The sequence below is a fragment of the Helicoverpa armigera genome, chromosome 4 (genome assembly GCF_030705265.1).
Source record: "Helicoverpa armigera isolate CAAS_96S chromosome 4, ASM3070526v1, whole genome shotgun sequence".
Lineage (NCBI taxonomy): Eukaryota > Metazoa > Arthropoda > Insecta > Lepidoptera > Noctuidae > Helicoverpa > Helicoverpa armigera.
In genome coordinates this window covers 9,181,046-9,205,104 of record NC_087123.1, presented here as the reverse complement: position 1 = coordinate 9,205,104, position 24,059 = coordinate 9,181,046, and the positions used below count along the sequence as shown (strand labels likewise).

The 24,059-nt window shown below is 36.4% G+C and overlaps 2 protein-coding genes across 3 annotated transcripts in view; one reads left to right on the top strand and one right to left on the bottom strand.

The window, feature by feature from the left end:
* The first annotated feature begins 925 nt into the window (after positions 1-925).
* Positions 926-24,059, top strand: part of Spg (sponge) — a 61,534-nt gene continuing 38,400 nt past the window's right edge. For both annotated transcript variants that reach the window (XM_064034202.1, XM_064034201.1), the window contains exons 1-4: positions 926-1,128; positions 2,549-2,632; positions 3,639-3,832; positions 7,722-7,870. In XM_064034202.1, coding sequence (XP_063890272.1) covers positions 1,086-1,128; positions 2,549-2,632; positions 3,639-3,832; positions 7,722-7,870 — 470 coding nt within the window. In that variant the 5' untranslated portion in view covers positions 926-1,085. The remainder of the gene's footprint in view (positions 1,129-2,548; positions 2,633-3,638; positions 3,833-7,721; positions 7,871-24,059) is intronic.
* On the bottom strand, positions 8,677-23,435 carry Inx3 (Innexin 3). The gene is made up of 9 exons (XM_021332715.3): positions 23,147-23,435; positions 18,832-19,021; positions 12,435-12,631; positions 12,030-12,152; positions 11,666-11,761; positions 11,333-11,443; positions 10,981-11,117; positions 10,659-10,806; positions 8,677-10,554 (listed from the first exon to the last, which is right to left on the bottom strand). The coding sequence occupies exons 2-9, from the start codon at positions 18,992-18,994 to the stop codon at positions 10,369-10,371; spliced, it is 1,161 nt and encodes a 386-aa protein (XP_021188390.1). The 5' UTR covers positions 18,995-19,021; positions 23,147-23,435; the 3' UTR covers positions 8,677-10,368.

The window sequence follows — 24,059 nt, the reverse complement described above, 5'->3', positions numbered from 1 at the left end:
ATGTAATTGCTGCTGGTTAGTTAACCAGTAACAGATACACTTTTGAGGTGACAACGTCTAATAACGATTTTACGGGCTGCATACAAGAAAAAGATGATGAAAAAGGGACGATCCTTTACGGTCATTGTCGCGTTTCGCAAGCGAAAGCGCGGCACGAACGAGAGAGAGGCATGATTGGCTTTTGTTATTTCCACGCCTTTAGTTACATTATACTTCTTTAATGTTTGACGTTGTCACTTAAAACTGCCGGTTGTAAACCGACTTTAAAGACCGACCGTTTTTTTTTCAACATAAATAAAGGTTTGTGTTTCACCGCAGATTGTAGTATCTATTCTACATATTTTATAAATAGTAGTAGTATTCAATAGTTTCAAACATTTTTCAATCTTCTGTGAGAGAGGAGGCCTTTTTTCAGCAGTGGGACGATTAAAAGGTTGATGATAACTTACTGTTTTGGTATAATACATACTGAATACTCTGAGCCGATCGAGTTGTTATTTGAGACCAGACGAGGATAAGACCTGAAAGTTTTTAAAAGTAAATCGTTTAATTTGAGTGAAAAATATATGTTTCAAGTAATTATTATCCAGGTATATGAAGAAGGGATAATTTGTATTAGGCCGGGCCGTGTCCGGGGCGTGCCATGTACGTGACTCGCACGGGGCACGGATGTGAAAAGTTACATACGTTTTGTATGAAGCAGTTTATATTACACAGTGTATGATCCGTGGCCCGTTCGGGCCACAAACGACGCTTGTCTTTAGAATTTCGTAAAAGCCCGGACACGGCACGGCACGGCCCGGCCTAATATAAATCAACCCGAAGTGTCTTCATATCACGTGCAAGGGTGACACCGAGGGAAGTGAATGAATATGCATTAATCGACTATGAAAGCCTGCTAAAATGTGTTTTTGTATTATCTGTAATTTCTAAATCACATCACTACTCACTGTTGTCAAAAATTTGATCGAACGCAGGCTTTTGTTCGGAATTGATTATCTATTTTCGGATGAAAATAACAAATTCTTCAAGAATGATTCAGTGAATGTTGTGTTAAATATTCGTAGAAGCTGGCAGCTTTCGGCATGAAAATGTGGATTCCATCAAAATCTCCTAAGCTAGGAGTCGGTAAGTTGTCATTTTTTAATCAATGAGCATTACGCGGTCCGGATACATCCTGCCAATTACAGCGGAAGCGTAATAACATGTTATGAATTTTAACTATTTTATGTATGCAGGATACACAAGCTAGACGTATGATCTGTTGATTAGACTGGTCATCTTCTATTATCTATTTGCTTGCCCTGATTTAACCCATTGTTTGTCAACCAGTCTGTGTTTTTCTTTACTTTCCGGCCTTGTTTATAAAACCAAGGTTTTGTTTTTTTTAATGCCTATTTATAGACTAGCTTTAATTAATTATGCAATATAGCTTAGATAAATACTAAGAATCTGAACATTTTTGGTCATAGTAACACATCTTGAAAATGATATTCAAATAATTAATAAACATAATCTTGGTATTTGAAATTTATGAAAGTTTTATTTGAATATTTATTATTCTATACTTTCTTTGCATTACTAACATTTTGATAATCTGATTTCATTTCACATTTTCTACAGTCAATACAATTATATAATAAAACTTAAAAAAAAATGCTAATTTTGTTTTGTAGTTGCTTGGCTAGTTTAAAATATAAGTTTGCACCCGAAAATATTATGCGCACAGTATTCCTGTCTAGAGTCCAAGATGCTTACCACTATAGATTTATTGAGTACTAGCCGTTTTCCTGCAGTTTCACCTGCATCCGTAAGAACTACTGCCCATACTGGGCTAAAATATAGCCTATGTTACTCTGGAAGAGTGTAGCTTTCCAACAGTGAAATACATTTTCAAATCGGTTCAGTAGACATAAGGGAAAAAAAATCTTTGTTACTATTATTTACTATAGACTATCAAGTACCAATGGAACAGGTATTATAATAATGCTCATATGGAATGAATAACATCACTTTGGAATATTCTAATATTATTTGATTTATTTAGAGATTCAATGGTGTTTGTTTTTTCACTTACTTATGTGATATTTGTTTTTATTTATTTAGCCCTTTCTATGATTTTTTGCTTTCACACAATCCATCCATTGTTTGTTTTATTTGGTTCTACTAGTGCAGCCATCCAGGTGTTTATCTGAGTCATTCACTCTGGCTAATTCCATCCTCATTCATTAACTGGCACTTGGCAGTAGTTACGGGTAGTCAGAAGCCAGTAAGTCTGAAACAAGTCTTACCTACTTGGGTTGCTCAGGTTACTGGGTTTTGGAGGTCAGATAGCCATTTGCTCCTTCTAAAACACTGGTACTCAGCTGCATTTGGTTGGACTGGAAGGTGATCCCAATATAGTTGTGAAAAACCTAGACAGGTGACCTGTAATTTTCTTCAACTAGAAATCTTGTGTTAAATATTAGGTTGTTATTCTCAATGAACAGTTCTCACTAAGAATTTTCTATAAAATAAAACTTACTTGATTTTTTTATTGCTTTTTCAGCGGTTTACAACTGGAAAGGAGATGTCAGGTCGGGATTGCCACTGGAAATAGGAGAGACCATACAGATATTAGAAGAAAATGGAAGTAAGTAACTTATTTTCCACCTTATGTTACTAACCCCTGCACTCAGTGTCATTATTTATGATTACTTAAGTTACTCCTTAGTGACAGATTCTGCACTAAGGGAGATAGAAATTCTGCACTAAGGAACAACTTAAGTAACCATTAAATATCTGTGAATGTGTCCATTATTTATCCACTTTAAGTTATCATTTAAAAATATTTTTTACCTTTTGTAATGAAGGGTATAATTCAACAAAATCGGTTTGATTAGGTACAAAATGTTATATTTGTTAGACTTCACAAACCTTACAATCAGCTATCTTTAAATACTTATGTGCACTTCATTACGTCATTTATATGAATATTCATAAAATACAGACATTGGCACAAAAACACAATCTGAAATGCTAATTAGCTTCAAATTCTAGTTCTCATTTGTGTTTATCTGTTATAGAATCATTATTATGTATGTATTATCTTCCCACACAGCCCTGACTATTGACCTATAGGATGGGGTCTAGCTGAATTAATCAAATCAATTAATGTTATGTACTGGGCATTCTGGATTATATCTGGTATATTCCCAAATGTAATAGGGTTTTTCGTTTTTGTTTCAACATTCTCACAATTGGTAAGGCTAAGTTAAGAATGGGTATTATGGCAGATTGTAAAGATGGCATAAGTGCAACAGCTAGGCAATAAGACAGCCATACACAGGATTTTCCTTAGTAAAGTGACTGGTACCCTAGATTAATACTTATGAAGTAACAACCAATCAATCACACCATATATTATAACCTGCCAGCAATAAGATAGATTAAGTCCAAACCGCTGACAGTCGTCATTTGCCCTCCATCTTAATAGATAGGTATCAAAACTTCTTACCAGATTGATCAGGGTGTCTATTATACCTGTCATACGTCCATTCATCTCAGTCATCTCACGCCCGGGAGTATGTACGGTGCAACCGCACATTGCCATTTTCGCACTATCAGCAATAAAAATTATCAATATAATTTTCTTCCAGGTTGGTACCGCGGCTTCAGCACAAAGAACAGGTCGGCTTGGGGCATATTCCCAGCGTGCGTGGTGTCGATCCGGCCATGCATCGTCAAGGGATCAGGGCCGACCGCTATCGCTGAACTAAAGGATGATCCCTTAGTAAGGGAAATCGCATGCGTCCTGAGAGAATGGGCCCGATTGTGGAAGAAGCTTTATGTGGTAAGTTTTATATTTATAAATATATTCAGAGATTTTCTTACATACTGATTGAGCACTGGGTCCAAAAAGAAGGGTGTTCCAGTCAAAATGAATACATGCAATTTTAAGACGCGAATACAATTAGCGTATCAAATAATGGATAGTTGTGCTGGGACCCGCTGAATCGATGGGGTATTCTTTCCGCCCGTCAGCGACTGAATTTATATTGACTCTTATTTCAAGTTTCAAGGAAATACACACAAGAATTACTTGTATGAAACAAATCTTTCCCATTCTAAAAAGGGAGAATGGAAGCTGAAAAGCACAGTTTTCCAGATTTTCATTTATGCGATTTTATCCCAAAGAAGTAACATATAAGCAAAGTTCCTCTCTCATATATATAATTATTGTTAATAAGTAAAATATGTATTCTAAGTAAACATAAATGGTTATTACATGGATGGCTAATTCGCTACAAATCCGCAGCCGTGTTTATCTCACCAGTAAAGCTGCAATTAACGCATGGATCACTGGCTCTGCCAATAAGTACTTGCTAATGAATCATTCGCTTCGGCGTCATTGTTTTGTTGCATTACAAGTATTTCAGAATGTTTCTGCTATGTTTGAAATGAGTCCATAACAGAATACTTGTTTTTTTTTTTTCATTGAAATATTTATTACTTATTTAATAAAATCTTATGTTTATCAAAATTCTTGTCAACACTAATGTTATAAACGTGAATGTGCGAATGTATGTATGTTACTTTTGCCCAAAAGGGACGAAACGATTTTTTATGAAACTTGGTTGTTGCTTACAATACACCTCAGAATAAAACAGACAAAATTTTATCAGGGCAAGAGAAACAGATTCTTAAGCTGCGTTTGTAACCGCATACCGAAGCTAGTATCTTAGAAAATGTCGTGTCTCGGTTGCATGTCAGAAATGCACGAGTACACTATTATAGCAATTAGTTTTTCAAGAAGGAAGAAGGTAATTAGTAAGACTAGATAAGGTAAAGATATAATAGGCAATTAACGATGCGGTGGATTATGTTCGCGTATTCTTTAGAGAAGTATTGGTTTTGACAAAAATAGTTAATGTTAATGTTTTGTTTTTTTTTTTCTTAAGAATTATTCTGTACTGTCTGACAAAACAAATTGATACGGCCGTAAACAATCTCCTAGCATATTGATACAAATACGTAGACAACTATAATTAATGAAATAAATAACAAAATAAATTCTATTATGGAATATAAGTATTTAATATACCATTGGTACCAATATATCGTTTCATAACAAAGTTAATTGGCTGCCTATAGCTTACCGGTAAAGGAAATGCATCCCGCGACTAGAATATCTTTTCTCCATATTGTATTTTTATAATCAGTCAACAATTTATGTTTTATTTTATACAACATAATGTATACCTAAGTTAATTCCGTTTTCCGGTACAGATAGTGGTCAGCAGCAATAAAGTTTTTTAATTCAATATTGTTATTGTTTCATGCATGAATGAATCACCGAAAGGTACCTATGTAGCATTGTGCCTATACCTACTTACGTAAATGCCTATAATTTGAATTTGTTCAGGCTTATGACTTACCCTAATAGAGATTTTGTTATAGACTAGCTTTTTCCGCAGTTTAGGTTTAGCCCGTATTCTAAGGAAACTTCTTCTCCTACCCGGAAAAAATATCTAGACCTAGATTCCCAACAAAGAAAGATTTTTTCAAATTGGTTATCTAATTCCTGAGAGAACTAGGTACCTACTTACCTTACACAAACTTATATATCGTAATATAAATAGTAATAAGACTTATTCTCTCACAACTTATTTCTATGAAATCTTAGAATACTTTAATCTCGTTTGAGATTAACATCAAGTAAAAACGTATTCCAAATATTAACAAAGCTAAGACTTTTTTTTCTAACTCAGCAACAGCATTAAAAAAAACTCGCCGTGTTTAAATAGGAATTCGACACACAAGTAGCTATGGAAATCCAACATAGATACAATACCGTCGTCCAAAATCCATCCACACTAAACTATTCACAGTTTCTTTGTTTTTCTTAGTTATTCATGAATCATTGTTTGTCATGTTCCGTGTAGGTACGTCTTTCTTGTGAAGGCTTAGAATATATTACAGACACTTGAAACTAACATTTGCTTGTTGAAATAGACGATTACTTCATCAACTTGATGGTTTCTTCAGTTATAGTTATCGGCACGGATATTGAGCTCTCGGCGGAAGAGTGGGGATCGCCTTGCGCACTGTACACATAAGGCAATAAACCAATAAATCGCTTCTGGGCAGGTGAAGGTCAGGGCTCAATATCCGTGCCGATAACTTTATTTATCTACCTACTTAATATTAAAGAGATTTTTTAAATAGTCCTGGTAAAAAAACCATTAGAAAGCTAGATTATCCGCGAGTAACATATGTATGCTTTATTTTCATCCTGGTATGGACAGTAGTTTCCCACAGGACGCGGTTGAAACCGCGGGAACAAATCCAAATGGTTATATACTTATTTGAAGTAAGTATGTACAAGCAATAGGAACCAATCAAAGCTGTTTGTCTGTCTGTCAGTCAATAACTGTTTTGTCTTTGAGCAATCGTTCTATAAACAACGAAGGAAAATATCGTGACGAAACTGTACTTTAACCTCATTGAAAAAACTCGTAAGCGATTGTCAATATTGTCTATGAACTTCCTTTGGCCTTCAAACTACTATATTGCGTATAAATGGAGCCATCTCATCATTGATAGGAACATGAATACTCTACGTATTGGTATTGAATTCGTCTGTAATTTGACAAAAAATACTGCATGTTTGCTGAATGATGCAGCCTTGATATATGAGTCCGGTATTCTTATTCATTTTTATAGGCCTGTATTGGTCCTATTTACAGCAAGTTATGTAGACATTGCGACTGTGTATCTTCAGGGGACATCATAAGCCTATTTACATAAGTTCAATTTTGTACCTTAGTTACCTTAATTGGAAGTTGAAGAGCATATGAATTTCGGATCAGTGCAAATTTACTAATTTTCATTTTTATAGTGTCAGATAAACTAACTTTTCATGATAAAATCATCAAGTACATCCTACTAATATTATAAACGCGAAAGTTTGTATGTATGGATGTATGGATGTTTGTTACTCTTTCACGCAAAAACTACTGAATGGATTTTAATGAAACTTTACAATAATATAGCTTATACATCAGAATAACACATAGGCTACAATTTGTAAACATATTGTTCGAAATATTAAACCTGCGCAGACGAAGTCGCGGGCACCAGCTAGTACCTACATATATTCAAGTCTCTATTCACAGTGGCAAGGGGACCACATAATTGTACTCTAAAGTTAGATTTACCTGCCACAATGATCCTCTTCAAATGCTTGAAGGCTATTCTGGATATTTGCCTTGAGTTCTCAGATACAATTACAGCTATTATTAGCAAACATTGTTCCTTTACAATATACCTAGGTACTTACCTACTTACGTAAACCCACGATGGGTTGCGGTTTTTTGAATCGTTCTCTGAATTAGATTTTGTCAATGAACATAATCCTTTATTGTTTGGGCATTTACGATTCATAGGAATCTGAATTACAATACCTACCTGTGAATTGTAAATGCCCAAGGCTTTTTACGACTAAAATATGACCATATAATATCCTACACAAGTACCTAGAAACTATCTAGGTATAAGCCATAAGCATGTTCTCAATCCATCCAATAGCAATTTGCTGACTCCATAATACGTTGAGTATAAAGTCAATTCATGATGTAGACACACTAAAAATATCTTACTAAGACATGCAATTTTAGGGTTCAAAACATATCAAAAGTTCACAATATTTTCTCCAATCTTAATATTCATTTTTTTCGCAGGAACGAGAGACCTACAGATTCAGCGCAGTTGCTAAAGTGATGCGGGAACTTCTAAGCGGTCGGAGGGCTCTCCTTGCCGGCACGTTGACGCAAGACCAGACCAGAGCACTGAGACTCAAGCTCGTCGCTAAGCTGGATTGGGGGAACAGGTGAGTCTTAGCAGCATGATTTAGGAATGAATTGCAATGCTTTTTTTATAGGAGCCGATTATTTTTTGGGGTTAATGTGAGTCATGTGAAATCTAGGATGAAATCAAACGGTCGGTTATTTATTATGCAATATGTCTGGGTGCTACATTTTCGACAGATACAGCTTACTTAGTTTAGTACCGTGCCTTGTTTTCTTACAAAAAGGATTTTAACTGGAATTACAATAATCATTCGAGTTGCATTAAATTTTTTTTTGATGACAATGACAATTTTCTAATAAAATTAATTTCATTGCCATTTCCTGATTCTAAAAGAGAACATTAAATGGCTTTTAGTAATAAAGGTGGCTACTAAATTGTCATTTGGTAGTTAATTATCTCATTTACCTTGTGCAATATTTACAAAAAAACTGACTCACATTCTACAAGGATTTTTTTGTAATATGACTTTCATATTGACGATTCGCTAATATAATTGCGTTTGTTCAGCAGCCGAACAAATATTTTTTCATTACTATTTCAATGTCTGCAGATATTTTTATATGCAGTTGTTATACTTGATTCTTATTTACAGTATTAAAAGTATGATATGGGTCGAAGGATGTTTTTATTTGACAAGTGTTTCCTGGTTATCACTTCTTTGTTCAATTGTTTATTTAGAATTCGGTGGGAAAATTGTGTTGTTGTACCAACTTCCAGTTGTTTTAGGGACCTTTAGTAAGACATGGATTCCGGTTTTCATATCGACAATATCAATACTTCCAGCTTATACTAGGAGATAGGGTATATACAAATAAAACCAAAATGTAATTATTTGAAGTAATTTATTACCAAATATAATGTAGACAATGTAACACATTGAAAAATGATTGTTGCAGTCTCAGAGATATTACGTAGGAAGTAAGGCAGCTTCGTTTACAAACTACAAAACATTTTATATAGGAATGGCATAGTAATAATTAAAATCTAGTAAATACACGGCAAAATTGCAAAATTCGAGTTCCATTGAAACACTGCTCTAGTGCATGGAAGACATTTTTTAGAGATTCCGAGAAAGTTATTCAAAAAATATCATTTCATTCACACATATCTATTATATTAGTGCATGACTCAATCTTATTCTATAATGTTTGAGATACGTTGAGAATCGTGGCCTTTCCCTTCTGGACATCTTATTAATGGCACATTTGGAACAATTTATGAGTATAATGTATTCACTTCAAACTTATAGATACACGTACCTTGATTATATCCATTCACACTTCATACATAGTTTTGATTTTCTAGTACCAAATATACTTTTGATATCAATCGCGAGATTGAAGTAACATTATATAAAATTTGACTATCAGCAGATACCCACGCAGCTCATACACATGATAGTAACCCTATTAGTTACATTATAACTTCAAAATATTTACTAAATTAATGGAACAAAAGAAAAGCACGTATAAAATATTCTAATCAATATAATATCTACTTAATTGTAAATGAAAGACTTAATTTTAAAGTCGATATGTGTATTCTGAAGCATTGTTATAGTTTTTAATAAACTACTAACTCACTGAATGTTTCATATCAAATAGATATCAATATTAGAGACCAGCCTGTTTATTATAATATTTCATACAGTTCATAATCACTTATTTAATTTCATTAAAAATGCATGGCTATGGCCTTAATATTATATCATACTTATCGATACAAAAAAGAAAAACATAAACTGCTAAAATTAAAAATGTCTTCTATATCTCACGTCTGAAGTTACTCGCAGCACAGTATGGACAAGTTATTGAATTAAATATTATTATAACATTTAATGATGGAAAATTAAATATAAATACATAGTCGCAACGTGTCCAGACCACATTTGCTTGTAACCTCATTTATTTGCATAATATCCTAATAGAAAAAGATACATTATACTTAAAATAGAAATGAATGTATACTTTGTATGTACTTTAAATATCAATTGCATTTATCTGCGAGTCGCTTCGAACTTACAAAACTAAACTTGGAAGTTAAATGTTATTGAGAAAAAAGTGAATGTTGCTTATTCGCATAGTCGTAGTACCACAGCAAATGCCATATCGTAACAAAGTGCTTACTTATGTTAATCGAAATTTGTCAACAATTTTATAATAATTATACAAATCGTATAGGGTTTCACTTAATTTAAAGCTCAAGGCAAAAAAGGCAATTGTTGTCTTACTTAAACAGGTAAAATAAGGAATGTCATGGTCATTCATGTCGTTGGAACTGAATTTCTTACATTACTGCGAATGAGCGTTACAGTTATAAAAACACAATACACTGCGTTCTATACTTTCTAGATAGAAAGTAGTCTCGGATACAAGAATTGAGAGGAACAGCGAAATGATTGTATAGGAATCACATTGCTGAATATTCTCAAGAGTCGTATTCGAGACAAAATTTCGTACATTTTCTAGAACAATTTTTCTGGGGGTGTTGTGTATTGCCTTAGCTCAGTCTCACAACTTACGTCTCTGTTTCCTTGGCGTACTTGTCAATGTTGGGATAGATGGGGGCCATCTCGAGAGTGGAAGGGGCTGAGGGTGCGTTGGAGTTCATGTGCAGCCTTCGAGAGAGCTCGTCTAGCACCTCGCCGAATACGCGGAGTGACATATTCTGACCGAGCAAGTGAAGAAGTAGGAAGTCTCCCACCTAAAAATACAAAGCATTTTATTAGAAATACAATATAATTTATTACCTTAGGTCAGTTTTATAAGTCATCAGTATATGTAGGTCTTCATAGCTTCAAAACGTACCTGAGTTTTCCTAACGAGTGATTCAACTCCAGCCGGAGTTCCGAAACGGAATCGCCTCTTCAGGATCGTCTCGCGGGTGCTTGGCAATAGGATTACTGCTGCAGAGTAGACCAGGGCCAATCCGCTCACTACCGATAGGATGATAAACCTGAAATAAGTTAACAAATGAGTCCACTTACATAAAGAAATTATTTTATAGCTGCAGACAATCTTTATACAAGTGTCGCTTTAATTGTGCACTTAACCCACACACATTATCTTAATTCCCAAAACACATTAGCGTTGTATGAAATCATGCAACTAAAGTAAATGGAGGTCTTACCAGAACCACAGGAAGATGAAAATCTTCTCATTGAGGATGTTCAAGGCTAGCACACAGAGAGCGTCGTGTTTCTGGATCGTTCCAGAAGCACCGAATTTGTGGAATGTACACTTTGTTATTCTTGGGAAGACTTCAATCTGAAAAGACAAATTTGATTAAGTATTTTATAGGTAGCCAGACACTTATGAATGCTTAAAATGTGGAACTGGTTATGCAGTCAGTAAGTATGATAATTTGTAGATCAATGTAAGCTACTATTCCGACTATTTCGCAAAATCACTTTACAGGTTAGAATTGCAACATGTATGTATGTAAGTGATTCAATAAAAAATGCAGTGATTATAACACTTACCATAGGGTCAGTTCGTTGCTCCTGGTTCATGTTCGAAAACCTCACGACATCAGTTCCATAAGTCAAGAAGGCCCCACCAAGGAATGTGTCCAAGAAGAATATGTTGCCAACCTGTAAAAATATAGTATAGTAAGATAATGACGATCCCAGTACGACTCCAGTGGACTCTTCTCTTTGTATCATTTAATTACAAAGTTTTTTTGTCTGATATTTTCGCCACGCCTCCCATTATACTATAGGGTTTAATCTAAGTAGGCGATCTGAAGCTGTAGGACAATGCACCACAACTTCTCACACCGTGACGGTATTGCACGTCTTCTAAGTAGTACTCACCACATTGATGAAGTTCATAATCTCACAGAAGAAGTAACCAAAGGAATAAGTGTTGTGCATGTGTCTAGTATCCACCAAATACTGGACAAGGCGATTCTGTAACACAAAAAACCGAAATATTAGTCTACGAATAATGTAGTAGCAAAGTCTATAGGAGTATTACATAATAGACGTCCCAGGCTCAGTTAATTTGTCTTATTAGGGACGTTCATCAAGTTTCATTAGTATCGGGACTTATCTCAATTGTACCACTTTATTAAGAAACAAGATACCTATATTGGCCTTATTAATGTACTGGCACTATCTGTTTGTTATTCTTGTTGCGCAGAAACTGGTAATATTCAAGTAAAGTTCTAAAACTCACCAGACGATTGTTCTTATCGTCAGCAATGGTGGCAGCGGTACCACGTATGCCATCAGAGATCATGCGGATTTTGCCTTCTTCCCAGTTCTTCCAAACCCAATGGGGCACGTAGAACAGCAGACCCTGGAAAATTAGGTTAATTGACAATTAGTGCAAATATAATAATTTATATGACAAAGTCCATCCAATATGTGTAGGTTGATAAGTATAGAAATTACGCGATTGTACTGCAAACCTGTTTCTAGCAACAAAAACTTAAGCGGCAGCAAGTCACCAGGTTTACTCAGTCGGAGAAAAATTACATCATACTTCTTGTTACGCAATACGGAGACCTCTCGATCGAGCATAAAGAAATCTTTGCAATATCAGAAATTAATCACGATTGAAAGGTAAAAGAAATCTTACCTGGAAGAACAGCATGAAAGGCACCCACTGATAGTAGGCATGGATGCGTTTCTCTTCTAAATAGTCATTGCCAAGGCCGGGATGTGCCACAGCCTTGGAGTTGGAATTCGGAAGTGTGAACGTGTAGGTGATCCAGCAATAGGTGTTGAGTACGTGGGCAGGGATCGCACCGTCGTTGATACATGAGATCGGCTCGCCTGGAAGGAAATAGACGATAAAGGTTTTTTATGCATCTTTAAGTAGGTAGTCCTACGCTTTGCCGTCTTCTATTTCTGTGCCGTTTCCAATGGAAATATTATTCATAAATTAGAAGTCCCCTTGCTAGAATCATACACGTGTATATGCAAAACACAACTTTGAATTTCCAAGTACAGACCATTCTTAGTAAGAACTAAAAAATGTTTTTGTCCTGGTGTCCAAGAATTAATACTTTTATAAAGTGCGAAACCAAAAACCGCAGTTTAAGTTGCGAAAGTCAGTTGATCCCCAACCGAGCACGTAAGCAAATCGTGTTCTGTGGTTTTTACCTGACGTGGATTAAATGTAAGTCGTGATGACTCACTGTTCCGCAATTTAGGGTAACTTGTAGGTTTTTTTTCCTTAAGTTTCGTAAAAATATATTTCTAAGTTTTGACCCATGAGTCAGTTCGCGAGTAGACAAGTTATGTGTTTACTGTTATGTTTAGTCGATGCTATAACACCATGCTCATTATTTATTAATGTCAGGCCTTGAAGGGCCCTGCGGTACGTCGCTTCGGGGTACCTATGCGGAATTATATTTAGATAAATAATATTGCTGTATGGCCGTGACATTGCAACAACGGTTTGCGGATGACGCTAATATCGACTGTAATAGTGCATCTGCCCATCAGGCTGTCGGAATTGCCGACCGTGATTTAAATCACCTTGCTCGTGGAGAGGGCTGTGGTCCTCTGTTATGAGTTCCTGTTATCGGTTTAAAAATAAACCGGTCCATGTTATCACGTGCTAAAGTTATTGCATCTCAAGAGCGGAGCTTGTTTTAAAAATATAAAACCGTACCGATGATCACTTGCAACTCGTTTGGCATTCAAATATTATATCTCTACTAAATGTAGACAAATGAGAATTACATTTTGTCCTATTAAATTCAGTTACATGATCTCATTTAATTAGAGCTGGTCAGTCTCGGATAACGTATCTACCACACACAATGATAGCACGTGGATACAGGTAGGTACGTATATACGGTACAACGTTTACTTGACAATGTGAGGTGTGACCAGCTTGCAAAATAACGGATGCTGAAGGCAAAGCCCTGGGAAATTCACGTTTTAACCAGATATATCTCATGATGTAGCATTTACCTGTACAATCTGGTTTCCTTATAGGAAAATGTCGATATTCAATATCATTGATCGATCTTAATGAAAAATGATTGCATGATGATAAATAATTAGTGATTAATAAACGAAGCAAACGTTTCCTCAAAACAATTGCGCTCTATTAATAACAGATATTACATAACAAGAACAAAGTCCTTCACAAAGTTTCTAAAGAAATAGAAATTCCGATGAGTCCAAATATCAAAGTTTGCATTTAGAGAGGTCATTTGACATTTCGAAATATTGTATCATATAAATACCGTTAAGTCTGACTCAACAGCCGAGGTGTCGAATTGACTAGTCACATGCTTGCTAATTGCTCCATAACGAGCACTTACAATAATAATTGTTAGTGCATTTATCATCGTCTTGAGAATCTCAAACGGGCATACAAATAAGAATGACTTAACAACACGAGATGACATTTATAACTGGAGGGTAGATAGAAAGTACGAGATTGTTATTGCAGATATCTGTATCTAAAAAGTCTGTAAGACTGAGTTTAGATGGAATAAACTGATAATAGTTTAAAAATATGACTCAGATTTGAAGAAAAAAATGTAGAAGCTGCCGTTTATGACAAATAAAGCCACTGAATAGCAGTCTTCTTTATCGCGGCAGTGCATTGACTTCATAAATTCTTACAATCAAGAGAAATCGCAAGCGACACACAACTGCAATATAATAGCGACTAACAGTCTCGTGCACATCAACGAATTACCTTTCCAATGCTGTTACTGTTATCGCCTAGCTATTCAAGTTATGCTAATTCTAAGTTACTCTAAGTATTGTACTTAACAGTTTACGATAAGAATTTAAAACGGTTCTATCAATAGTACCCTGAAAATACTCGTTTTGCTGTGATTGGTTATTACTGGGTCATGGTGAGCAGGGCTGTATGAGACTTTAGATATACATTTAATATAAACTTACCCACATATGTTCGTTTATGCGGACAAAAATATTAATTTTAATGCAGAATTAAGAATTGAGGTCATGACGTTAAACATTGTTCGTAATAATGTACACAATTGCACAATCCTGGCACTGTCAGTTTTGTATCCTACCAAAATTATGTAGCTATTGTTTCCATACCTACAAGGTTTTATCTCACAGCGCATCCCATTTGCAATCCAAATTCTGATAAAATATTGAATGTGACTCATTAAAAGAGATAATTTATTTTTATGTTTATTTCTGTTAGCTTGATGATAATGCATTATGACATGTTGCCCACATCCGTTGTCGGATTAAAAGGAAAAATATTTTATAGTGAATAATCAAAAGGTATTTTCAATTCACCTGCTAAGTGGTAATACAAAAGCTCGTTAGTGATTTCTCACGGCGTGATGCATAGTAACAAGTACGAGTAGCAGTGTTATCGTGGCTAACGAGCGCTGTTATGATTACCAACACCTGAGCAACAAATGTGATTGTTCAGCCTGCATGTAGGGCAAAATATCACGGACTGCAACGTTGCAATAAACTCCATATGGACTGCTGACTAACTACCTATGAGACAATGTGCACTGAGTACGTGACCTACGCAAGGAACCTGGACGCTTTAGTATGCAGGTTCATTTGATATTACTATTGTTGGATGGTACCTAGTGTTGGAAAGTTACAAACAATGAGCTACGCCCTAATGACCTATTAAGAGTCTTCGAGCCGTGTAAATTACTAGCATACCTGTACGTAATTGTTTATTTTAGAATTCGAACTGTCAGACCTCGTTTCTCTGTTGACTAATGGACACTAAATATATTTGTAAAGGTAAATACAGCCGTAACTAATTTGTCTGAAATCTAATTGTCTGTCACGAACTGGTGAATAACCTATACAAATAAGGAAAACAAATAATAGTAGTTGAAGAATTAACCAGAATAATGCTTAATTCAGAGATGAGGAAACTTCAAGTTAAATGATAGTCTACTTAGCATGTAAAAACAAATCGTGCAATGAAAAAGACAATAAGGTGTAAGGGATCAATACCTACTTAAGGCCATGAACATTTTCACATGTAAATTCTTTATCTAGGAACCACGATCTTTGATCAATAGCTTATTGGCTTCTATCACTCACATAGCAATGATCATCAGATGGTTAATAAGTATAAGTTACAAGTGGCTATTAAGCAGTAGTTTGTTAGTGTTAGTGGCTCATCGAATGGGGAGCATGCGATAACGTCTAATGTAAACATCGTTTGTTCTACCGGTTCGCTTGAACATTTTTTAAAGTCACGTACTCTTTACATAATAACGCGTAATGAGTTTTACGATTTGCTGCAAAATAGAGATATTCGATCCCTATATCTAGAACAAGTTGACTTAGCCGTAACTTGAACAACGTGCGTAGTGATTACCTGATACCTACCAATACATGAAGTTGGTGGGACAAATGCTACTGAGTTTAAAACTTTAGCAAATGCAAACCCAACTCCCAAAATACAACCAGATGATAACTATTAACTTGTATGCCAAAGCCATTCGATCATGCCAGTTCATCATAGCGTATCATTAGCTCATCGTTAGGTAATTGGGGATAATGCTCCTAATGTGTACGAGACGTTTAACGACTGTTTATGGCATTTATCACGTGTTTGATAACTAAGCAGCTTGTCTTGAACTCGTCCAGATGTGTTTTATGACTAACACTTGAAATGATCCAAATTACGCGATATAAGTTTCAGAAGTCGCAACTCAATAGCTAAATATTATTCAATTGATAACATTCAAAGTTACGATACTATTCAGTATTAACATTTACGCGAGCTTACGAATGGTAAAGCTAGGTAACTAAAATAGGTCGCTAATGTTCCATTGAAAGCTGTAAACACTCTTGAGATAGTGAAAGTTGAATAATAAAGATAAGCTAATAGAGTTTTATAAATAGCAGTCCGTGAATTATGGGAAGGATTTCCACAGGATTTCACTAGTAGTATAACGCAAACTTCCGCAATAAAATCTATTTATAAATAAACTCCAACGTGTAGTGTAAACAGGAGCATTAACACGTTTTACATTGTATTTGACTTTGAACTGTAAAATTGTGTAAAACTTCAGCCAACCGTGAGCTGCCATGACCCCAAGTTTTCTATGTTCATGTGATCTGTTGACACAAAAATTTTTTTGGTGATCGCACTATATTTTATACTTAACGACAACAGAACATTTAAAATGATATCTAATTTCAAATTAACCATGCAATGCTATAAATACCCGAATCAGGAATTATGTCACGCAGGAAGGTCGGTCTTCTCATTGACATCTAGAGGTTAAATTATAGATAACCGAATATTAAATTAATGGCAAAAAAGGCAAAAATTATGTATCCATTAAAGTGATTGCGACGAATGAAGAAGTGTCTGTTTAAAACCAGGAACAATGACTGTTGTGACGGTTTCATGTATAACAATGTTCAAGTCAGCCGCAGTGAAGACAGTTTTTAGACTTTAGATATGCAAAGATGCATACGCTGCGCATGGTATAGCTGGACGCCTACGCAAATCTCTATGCACAAACTTTAAATCGTTCCAATCAAACACTTGTTGCCCAATACATAATCTTGTGTGCTCTGCAGTTCACTGACCCGTTTCGCTCTACTGAATTGAATCTTATCACGTACGTTTACGGCTGTGTATATGTTTGTACAAACAATTTGTCATGACGTCTCAATTTGGGTAACTGTTACACACACGGTGTTCCTGTTCTGAACAATGACCTGAAAATGATTCACACTTTTACGGTAGTTACGAGATCAGACGAGACGGACTGTTATACTGTTTAGATGCTTTGTGTTATTCGGTCTTTGGGTTAGTGTCTAGGTCATATTTTGCATCTTTTGAACACAAACGTTTGTAATTAGTAGTTTTAATAAGCTTTCACTACTCTCAGTTGCCGGGGCTACTTTCACGTACGTGACGAAGAATTTTTTGTGTCAGTTCTTTTTTATTGCTTATTCAGTTACTACACAGTTAAATAATTTCATAATTGCATTATTCTCATGCTTGTAATATGGAGTAAAGTGAAATAAGTAGTTGCCCATTGATGTGAAAACTTGATTGTCTTTTAAGGCCCTTTGAACTCTGAATAAGCAAGGTGACGTTCGTCATAAGTTTACTCATTGTAGCTACTAAAAGCACAATTGCATTTTCTACGTTGAGGTCATATAAAATCTACTTGCATAAGCATTAAACGGTAAAATAAATAGCCAATTGTGCATACTAGAATTATTAGCCACAAGTCCATTTAATAACAAAACAATGACAAGTGTATTAGAAGTGAGGTTTCTAGCTAAAGATAAACAATTTAATATTAAAATATTATTCATTCAACTATTAAAGCAACAAGTTCATAATCCACTGAGCATGAAGCAAGGGGAATAATTAAGTAAGATCTATAATTAGTTGGTGCATACAGTCACAGGTTTTCATGGGAACAAACTTCCCTTGAATTCAATGGGTAAAAAGGAAAAACGATCGGCGGAGTTTGCGATTATCTAATTAGTTCTATTGTTCATTTCCTGGGTTTGTTAGGTATTTGTTGGTACTTTGCATTCATATGTTTCAAACGTTTGATAATAACAATTCTCAGTAATATTTTATCTCCATAATGCAACTAAAAAATGTAATGATTATTTAAAAAATTACATCCGTTTATGGTCATAACCATCTCTATACATTTACCAAGACTGTTCTACGTCATAAAGCAGAATCTAAAGACAATACATTGACGAGTTGTAACAGGTTGGTCTTCCATCGTCTGCCTGTCTAGCAATGCGACAATGACCCATATCCCGTTTACGACTTCCGCGGGCAAATCACTAGCTGATACAAGCCATAGTCTAGTATTACCATATCAATATGACGTTGCCTTACACATATTCCTTTTGTTTGAAACGTATATATTCCTGCCTAACAATGCGCCGAGAGTGAAGTTAGATGTCGACGAATAGTTAAGCAAAAGACCTGGTGTTTCACAAGGAAGTTTTGGTCCCTAGTGAAATTGATGCCAAAATACTAAGAAGGAACTTACCAATAAGATTATTAGCGGTGACAAGTATACAGCACAGGAACAATATGGCTGATGTGATGCGATAGTGCATTCTGAACACCATGTTGTCTATGACAGCCTTGTCGATGAGGTAGCGGACCTTCACAAAGCCCGCCACCGATGACACCAAGCCAAATACCGCCATCTTGAATGTGTTTGTTTACTTCGTTGTCTGAAACAAGAAAAATAACAAATGAAAATCTAGCCAAACCTGCATTTGCATTATACATTCTTGTTTCGCATTCGGGACTGTAACTGAATTTTAAAACAATGTTTTCATTTACGTTTCAACAACAGTAGATTGTCCAAACAACCCTTTGTCTTTATTAGAACATCGCAACATCAGCCACAAAAGACTACTATAAATACATCGACGCGTCTTTACTAACTTCGTGACAAGTACCGTACGCCACCCATACGAAATTAGAACTTAAATGGTTAACTTTATTAGTGTTTTGATTCTCTACCAATGTGCGTAACAGCTGTGCCGACACGCCCGCGCTCGTTCTCATGTCTTCATTTTCATGTAAACATTGGCTTTATACGTTTATATCTTAAATCGATAAACAGTTATGTGATGAGACCGGAATCCATGTCTATTAGGGCTGGTCTTCTCAAGCGATGACCTCAAACATAATTCAACATTGTAGCTACCTTTCGCCCACGCTTTGTAAGTCGGGTCCATCGGTTTTTTATAAACCAATATTTTTTCTTCGAGTTTAACTCCACGTGTAAATATGTGGTCGCCGTATTGACTTTTATACTTTACTGAGAATGGTTGTGTTCATTTTGGTCTATTGCCGTAGGATGTGTACAAATGAATGAATGGTTACAGCAGTCTAGTAGACAACTCATGATAAATGGATCTAACCTTGACGACTTCTTGATCCCGTTCCTACGCGGTGTCGCTTCTAACATCTGTTATTTAGGTCGCTCGCAGGGGGCAATGCTATTAATTAATGATTGAAATTTGTTATGAAATCAGCTCGGAGAAGAGTGTCTATTAACTGTTATTGATAGAATTTAATATGTGTCGGGTCCGTTGAGTTCCTATCATGCATGTGAATAAATGTGATAGTCATCATAACGTTAATGTTTATGTCAGCTTACACAGATATTGCACGTTACTCGCGCAATAAATTCTGTATTATGGCAGACATGCTGAATGAAACGAGTCATTTTTAACTATTTTGCTAACATAATCGTAACCGTGTTAAGATGGAGTGCGGTGGAGGCGATGTTGCGCTGGCGCAGGGCATGTGGCGGGTCGTCGACCGGCCGCTGTTCGTGCGCCTCCTGCGTTTTTAACCTCCCTCCTCCCCCGTGCCCCTCGCTGCTTTACCTCAACCGACCCTGGCTGATGCATCGCTTGGCAACGCGAATTTTACGCGGAAACCAGTTTGGACGACGACAATCCTTACCAAGTTTGCATGTCGCGATTTCGACGTCGATTAGGTTTAAAGGATCGTTCATTATTGTTATAACTGTATGATATCCTAACGATGCTCTTGGAAGTCTCAAGAAGCATTTTAATTTGAGTCTTGATATTGCGATTCTCACGTTTCTAAATTATTTCTAATCAAATCACAAATATTTGCTTGTCTAGTATGTATTCGGTAAAATGTCGATATTCCAGATATTCTTAAAATGATAGATATTTTGAAGACCTCGTTGTTTGCTTACGCCGTGACTGATAATGGAGCAGAGAGGGGGAGAGGTGAGGCGTACATTCCGCTGTTTATGACATGCGCAGGCGCACAGGCAGTGGCGGGTGGGCTCCGTCCCTGAACCTTTTGTGCCGCTCTTAACTGCATATCCTTGTTCCACTCGCTTGTTACCGCAGACCATTTATCACCGGCACTTCGCCTTGCTAACTCGGCTTTATTATCTTTCGTTATAAATTACTTTGGCTTTTATAGGCTCCTCTTTCAAATCAAGACTGAAGCGCTGTTAAGTATATTGCTGACTCATGCATGGCTGCGGGAGTCTATCATTCTTAACCCTGAATATGCATATTTTTTCCAGCTTCTATTTGGTGATGAGAGCAATGAATAGATACCTACTAATTGCGGACTTAGTAAAACACTTCCTCTTGAACGGTATACACACGTTCAAAACTAAAACAATACCGACTTTCGTGGGAAAGAATCTCAAACCTCTCGTATCGATGGCTCAGTCGGACAATAAGCATTTCATCAGAAAGCGTGTCTAATGACGTGAAACGATTGGTCTGAATATTAGGTAACGTTTGAGATTTGCAGTGCAAGTGAACGGCCCAGTTTGTCGCTTCTGTTGTAATTTACTCAAGCCTCGCTTGAGGCGAAGAAACGTACTGATTCAGCCCGGTCGGCTGCTGTCGTCTCGTGTCTGATATAATTAACTCTCATTGACTGCGTTGATTGTTAGTGGAATTCCGTCCCGCATTGTTTACATTGTAGAAAAATAATGTGAAAACACGTGGTACTTATTAACGTAAGTTGAAGAACCAGTGGATACTATTAGTAGCGTCAAGACAAGTCGTGTGTGTATGGGTCATAACATCCGCGGTCAGTATGCCTGCCTTTCGTCATGTTTTGTGTCCATTCATACGGAAATGCGCTTCTAATGTGGACCTGCGGTTGCGTTAATGCGGTCCAGCTTATGTTTCATAGACCTTTAAACTACACGCTCTGATAAAACACATCAATGCATTATTTATCGTCAATATTGCAATTGCAAAGAATTTATATTCCACGGCAGTTATTTATTGATGGTTTATCATGATCTGGGGTCAAAGATGCACTTTGGGTTTCTCTGTGGGTTGATAAACAAAACCACGCTTTGTAAAACTTATGCGGGCTAATTGATAGCGCGTGAGCTGCGTAAGCAATGAAGAATATAATAGACTTTCGAACGTGCTTAGTATTTATCAGCATTACTCTGCTATGTCTTCCAGTGCCAAGTGTAAGCATCCAGAATAATTTACTTAAATTCCGATCCTTGAATTCTCAGGATCATTTGAATATGCTAAAACAACTTTGGAGACTGAGAAAGACAAGAATAGCCGTGACTGTACTAACAATTAGTTTATTTATTATTTTTATATGAGAAATACGAATACTAAACAAGTTTGCAAGTTCAAGGTGTGTTTTAGAGGTTATCGCCAGGCGCTTCGGCGTCATCATGGATGCAGGTGCCGTGGCCGCGCGCCGTGACAAGAATAATATGTGAGACCGGTTAAAGATGCCCCCTTTTGTGGTACCATACCAAAGAAACTCACACGGTACCAAATGAGAACCCGATAATTTCCTACTCTTTCACGCGTTATTTGAATTTTAAATGTGCTTTACGGTAAATGTTATGAAATCGTATATCACTGAATACTTCAATCTTCTGTGTTGACCTTTTTACGCGATCGTCTCTGATAATGACTGCGTGATTAGGAACATTGATGTCATTACATCAGGAATGTCTGCTAAAACTAATTTACTGATCGTAATGTTACAAATTAATACTACCTAATTATGTCGCATAAATAATTCACAGATAATGTACCTACCTGTGTAAGTTATTATTAGTACGCGGTCACTCGTATAGTAGGAAATTATTTTCTACAGTCACTTGCTGTGTAATTGTTATTTTGTTTTGTACGCGTACATGTCCGGGTTGCTACAAAATTAAGCGGGCACTGGTTTGATTGTTTTTATTTCTTTATTCACTGTGTCCTTGGCCGGCAGATCTTCAATGAAGTTTCGTGGACCGTGAATTTCGCGTGTTTGGGTACATGTGTTGCCGTTTCTCATTGAGAATATATGAAAAGTAACTCGTCTATGTTAACTCTAAACATATCATAAAATCCTTATTTTGTGAATCGCAACGTGGTTATTATTAACTTTAAATAACTTAGTGTGTAAATATGTTCATCCCTTTGGCTGGAATTGCTTTGTCCATTCTATTCAAATGGAGTTCCCGGTAAATAGAACGGCGCGCGGCGTCCCTTTCCCCCTTACTCGCCGCTCAGGTAAACGGGGACACAGCCGCTACCTGTGACCATGAGAAACTTAACACTGACACTTCGAGCCGTCTTTAATTCATAACATCATTACTTTAATATGAATCCATTAATCGTTCGTTCATTACTTACCCGCCGTTCGTACCTTGCAAGACAGCGGGCGGAATAAAAAAGAAATGGGATGACTATGCACAAGGCTTTTGTTGCCGCACATGTATGCTGTCAAACAACATTCCTCGCGTCGTCGATATGAGTTAAGCTCGACTCAATCCATTCCAGTAAGCTTTTGTGACACAACTCACTTACCTTTTAAACCTAACTGTTACTTTCCAGCCACTCCGGTCTCTAAAAAAATATGATCGCAAATCGCTCGTTCTTTGTACACAACACTGATCACAGGCACACTTATAATATGTCTAAAAATACTTTGCTACAATAGTTCAACGTCATTGTATTACAAGGGATATGTCATACAATATAATGAAGCGAATGGAGTAAAACGAGTGGCAACTGGGGGCCCGCAGCACAGCGCACCAGCTGCTCGTGGGTCGGAAACGTAACTGAACGAACGAGCGCTCGCTCCGATCCGACTCGTATTCGGTGACTCGCGCGGGATTTTACTACCGATGCTTGGCGTCTCTGTTGCGTGCGCGCATCTGTATCCGTCTCTCTCTTCTGCGCGCGACACCCGTACAGCTCGCATATCCGCCGTCTCCTTCTAAAGCTAAAGTGCACAGTAGCCAGTACTGAACGAGTTCGACTTGAGGGTCTTGACTCCGTTGTGGAGGTTTCTCTGAGCAATACTTTTGATCTTTCGTGTCGATTTTTTTGGCGAGATTTTGATGACTGGTTTCGACGAGTGAGGATTGCTCGCGGCTGTTAATTAACACATTTTCGAGCCTTAGTAATTTACTAAGTTGCATTGTTTTATTACTTGTAATCATGTATTTACTTTGATTACATATTACCTAGTTAGATTAAGCACAATATTCCTGGTTCACGTGTTATTTTACAAACTATATTTCAGCTGATCTTGGTGACGGTATATCAGCTGATTATTATTTAAAGCTTCAACAACAATCAGACAACCGTTCTTACATGTTTTATCGTGACATTAATTATGTTTATTTGACCATTAAAACCTTCCATTAAATCAAGAGCGCCCATGTTTTTTTTTTCCTAGACCTAAACTTGTCTTATGAAGTGTGTCAGTATTGCT